The following is a 5,011-nucleotide window of genomic DNA, read 5'->3' as shown; positions in this document are numbered from 1 at the left end:
TACTTTAACAACAACAACAATTATATAATTTGAGTCCTGGTGTGGTGCTCTAGGGTGAGCACTGGATTTCTAGGTGAGTTTGAATTGCAAGGTCAGTGGTTCAAATTTACCAGCCGCTCCTCAGAAACCTTATTCAGGGTCACTATGAGTTGGAACTGACTTAACAGCACTTAAAATATAATTAAACTTTAGACTGAAATTTCTTCTTTGAAAATCTTTTAGGTTTGTTGTTGTTGTTGTTGTTAAGTTCCGTCGAGTTGGTTCCAACCCATAGCGACCTTGTATAGGGTTTCCAAGGAGCGACTGGTGAGCTTGAACCACTGAGCTTGTAGTTCAAACGGTTTGCAGTCCGGTGCATTAACTCACAGCGTCACACCAGGACTCCAATCTTTTAGGTAAGTGTAGTCTTATAAGCACTCAAGAAGTGTTTTTGATCGGTTGAACTGGAGCATAAATCAATAATCATAATTTATATGATAATTTATCCAGACCAAAGCAAAGAAGGCTTATAAAATCAAGAGGTGAAATCATTTAAAAGAATTTTCTTCTCAGAGGTTAACTTTTATTCCAATGGCTTGTTTAAATTCATAGTTTTGTGGTTCCAAGATGTCATAGAAAACTTGACTTTTGTCAAAATGGTCTCTAATGTAAAGTAAGTCTTCAACAGAATAGTTATCATCTTTTCCAGTCCAAATAGTCAGGCTGTACCTGCATTAAAAGAAGACAGAATTATATAATTAAAAATGAAAGAAAAGAAACAGTGATGAGCAATTCTATGAATCATAAAGACAGTTACTCTCATTTGTCTCTAATCCAAAATGCACACAGATGAAAAAACTAATTAGCTATGGGGGAATTATAGTTCCCTGTTTCATCTTTCATCAACATTATAGCATCAAAAGGGACTGAGAGAAAAAAATTCCCATTACCATTATCGAAATTAGGCAACTGCTATGTCTGAATTTCTTATGTATCACAGGAATGTTAATGGGTTTTGAAATTCAAACTGGTGGCACTGAAAATGGGTCAAATTTTGGGAAGGATTGAGGGAAACTGTGTTGCTGATCAAGGAAGCTGTTCTTCAAACCAAACACTAAAGCATTAACCTGATTTCTTCAGTCAAAATCGATTACCAGAAGAACTGCAACTGCTGCTGACATCACAATCACTTTGAGAAATCCTATTATCCCTCTTAAGGAGCTCTGATAACATAGTGGTTAAGAGTCAAACTACTAACCTCAAGGTCAGCAGTTCGAAACTACCAGCCGTTCTGCAGGAGAAAGGTGAAACTTTCTGCTCACGTAAAGATTTACAGGGTATAACCCTAATAAAGGGTTGTTATGAGTCAGAACCGACTCCATGGCACACCACCACTACCACCACCATTATCCCTCCTGGGAGTTTAGCACGAGATTTCTGAATGCCAAGAGATATCACTAAGAATGCCAAACGGAATAAATTTAGCTGTGTTTCTGAAGAGTTGAAAGCAATGATAATACATGCAGATTTATTAGGGATGCAAGAATATGCTCAGAATTTCAATGTTATTTAAATAGTATATTTTCATTTCTTCCAGTGACATTACTCCTATTCCATTAGAAACCAGGGAGACAGAAATCTGTTAAGTAGTTTCGTATTTATTTTTCCTATAAACTAGTTGGAATCGATGGGAATCAAAAGCATTTTAAAACACTAATGAAAAGAAATACTGTATAAGCAAGGTATATATATATTTCTGTTCTAAGCACAAATTCCTGTTCATCAAGATGGTACCACTATTCTGGAAATATAAGAGGAAAATGTGAGAGTAAATCAAAAAGTATTGCTATAAAATAATAGAACACTTTCTTAAATAAAAACATAAAAATGTCAAGCTATTTTTTCTTGACATATTCTCCATCTAGAGCTATATACTTCTGAAGGTGGTGTTTCTTTTGCTCTAACCCTTCCTTGAAGAATTCTGCACCCTTAAATTTACACCACATCACACAGTGGTTTTGGCATCCTCAAGGGACTCAAATTGTATTCCTTTTCTGCTGTGTCCGACAATTGGCCTTTCCCTGAGACCCATGTGGAAAGATTAAACCCAAAGTGATTAAATGAGTAGCGGCGACCGGAGATTAGAAATAAAAGGAAGACACAAGACACAACTAAAATATAGCAAAGTTGGGACCAGATGAGCCACAGCACTCTGATGGAGATACTGTGACACCACCCTACATTCAGCTCGTTTATTACACAAATCAAAGGAGACAGCTGGGGGCAGGAAAAAGATTGCAAAAAAACTTTTGGTGTATAGATGCAAGCAATAAGTGGGACTTTATCAGAAGAATGTAGTTGCTAGGAAAACAGAAATAGGGTAGCGAGATGTTTTTGCAGACTTGAACTTAAGGCCATTGCTGCGTACAAGGAAAGACTTTACAAATTCCTTGTTCCCTGAAGCAGGCTTTGCAAGTTGATCAGGGGGCGGCCTGACCGGGGAACAGCCCGATTTTCTGGACCACAATGTTTAGTTGCAATCCTTTGGATAAACTGTCCCCAAGTCTGAGACCTTCGGTTCAGCCTCTCCCAACACTTTTCAATGTTTTTTTGAGTTTTAGAAACAAAAAGAAGTCTAAAGGAGCAAGAAACAAAAGTCACTCTACAGGGAGGGTGGATAGGGTAAGGTTTCTCAACAAGATTCTCATAGGACAACCCATGATACCCAAGAAAAATGAGCAAATGCCCTGTCATGATGAAAAATATTCCTCAGCTCAATTTTCTGACCTTTTTGTCATTAATGCAGTTTTCAATTTTCTTAAAACTTCTTCATAATAAGCCACCATGATTATCCTATGTTTTTCAAGAAAATCTACCATGATTATACCTTTGGGATCCAAAAAACCAGTCACCATAACCTTCTGAGCTGACCTGTTGTGAATTTAGTTGGCCCAGTAGATTAGCTTGAAGTCACTGTTTTTATTGGACTTTCTTATTTTAAGGCACCCAAACTAGACAAAGGGGTCATGGTGTGATGTTTTAGGACAAGCATGGACTGCTAAATGCAAGGTAAACAGTTCAAGTCCACCAGCTGTTCCTCGAAAACCTACACAGGTGTCTATGAGTCAGAATCAGCTCAACGGCACTTAACAAAACCAAAGAGACTAAGCCAAGTATATTACTGAGAGACCTTGCCTGAAGCCATTCACTGATTGCAAAGATATGCTTAAACATACTTTGTTTAGGATAAACCCTTGCATGTATAAACTGGACCCCAGTAGCAATAGTTTTTTACTTACCTTATACTTTGCACTTTGCCCACAGCAGTGTTATATATAAAAACACTGCCTCCACCCTAAATAATTTTAAATTCGTAGCTAAGAACACAGAAATGGAAAAATTTAAATTAGTTTTGAAACCTTCACTTTTTGCTAAAATGGCAACTTCTTTATTTTAACTGGGCCCATGGTGACAAACCTTATAAATGACAGAGATATGAGCATTTAGATCAAAACAAAAGCTTTCCAGTGTCACCTACTCTATTGTATTTAAACCTAAACAGGGAAAAATTGCTTACAAGTATCTTAAATTATTTACATAGCAACCCTGAATAGGGTTTCTGAGGCATCATTTTAGTCTTTTGTTGTTGTTGTTCAATAATATACATAAAAAGTGCATAAAAGATCAGATCACAGTGGCAGGAGGAACAGAAGATACTTCTTAAAAGAAATACCAGCAGGAAAAAAACAAAACCGGCACTCTGTTTGGCTATTACAAGAACAAGCAAACTGTTCACCAGGGAGCCATCAAGGCAAGCAATCAAATCTGTCAGGAAAAACCCCCCTCCAAGACTGAAACTCAAAGGGAACATACAAGCAGGCATCTAAGCTCGCTGGCAACTGCATTGGTCTATATGTGAGTAGAAGTGGGGGAAAGGCAGTAATAAAGATATGGGCTGAGTTTGACCATATTCCATTCGACTCCTGTCGACCTTGAGATGAGAAAGAAGAGGAAGGGCTGGTTGGTCCGAAGTTTGGGGAGACTTGGGAACTCCTGAGCCCATGGACAGCAACCCAACCACGGAGGGCTAGAGCTGAGAGTGAAGCGTCCAGGCTATATGAAATGAGGGTGAAGCACAAGAATGCCCAAACTTGCAGATAGTACCCATTTGACCTAGATTCGATGGCTTGATGATCAGAACTCAACTAGAGGAAGATAAAGAAATTTGATAAAGGAAACAAGTGCAAATTGCTAGCTACAATTTGATGAACTTGACCTATTCTTATGAATGCAGTAGTTCAAAATACCAACCAAGAGGGGAGGAATCTTCAAATTAAGGATCAAGCCTATTCCCTCTGTATACAGGGTTGATAGGGATGGACAACTTAAACATTGGCTACCTAAAATGGGCGCAGGAGCAGGGCTATAAAGGCACAAAGTGGCTGGCTTACAAGTTTTCAAGAGGGAGTTTAGTTTCAGAGTGTGCAGGGGAAAGTAGAATCCCCACTGAATAGTTTTCATCTTGTCTAGATGGATCTGATGAAAGGAGACGAGATAGTATTCTTTTGATTCAATAGTGAGTAATTGCTATCATGACTAATTGTGATTGTCACAACTGTAAAGGTAGAAGTTGTGTGACAAAAAGTGGTGAGTAATTAATCTTACATTCCAGGAACAGAGGACCCTAGGACTAGCAAGAGGGAAGAACATGAGCAGAACATGGGACCCTAAGCAGTGAAACCAGAGATGGAGGCAGAGGTGATGGCATGGAGAGACACAGCAGCTGAGGGCTCTAGACTGATGAAAAGAGAAAAGTTGTGTGCTAGTGGCCAGGAAGCTGGCTTCCAGAATGTGCCATTTGGTTGTTTAAATGATTATATATTCTTACGTGTTTTTGTGTACATAAAAACAAAAAACAGAGGGACTAGAAGCAAACACTGTTAACTGGCATTGCATGCAGGGGATTGTAATTATTGCAATGAAACAAAATTTGATAGGGTGAGTACAAAAACCGATGTTCTCCCATGTAAAC

At 38.5% G+C, this 5,011-nt stretch overlaps 1 protein-coding gene across 1 annotated transcript in view; it reads right to left on the bottom strand.

The window, feature by feature from the left end:
- Nucleotides 1-410: 410 nt before the first annotated feature.
- LOC102839499 (protein FAM151B-like) overlaps nucleotides 411-5,011 on the bottom strand; it is an 81,134-nt gene continuing 76,533 nt past the window's right edge. The window contains exon 7 of the mRNA XM_006870605.1: nucleotides 411-708. Within this exon, the coding sequence (XP_006870667.1) occupies nucleotides 549-708 (160 nt within the window). The 3' untranslated portion in view covers nucleotides 411-548. The remainder of the gene's footprint in view (nucleotides 709-5,011) is intronic.

This window comes from Chrysochloris asiatica, unplaced genomic scaffold, assembly GCF_000296735.1.
Source record: "Chrysochloris asiatica unplaced genomic scaffold, ChrAsi1.0 scaffold00145, whole genome shotgun sequence".
Lineage (NCBI taxonomy): Eukaryota > Metazoa > Chordata > Mammalia > Afrosoricida > Chrysochloridae > Chrysochloris > Chrysochloris asiatica.
The sequence above is the reverse complement of the archived record's forward strand: the minus strand, read 5'-3'. Positions and strand labels throughout refer to the sequence as shown.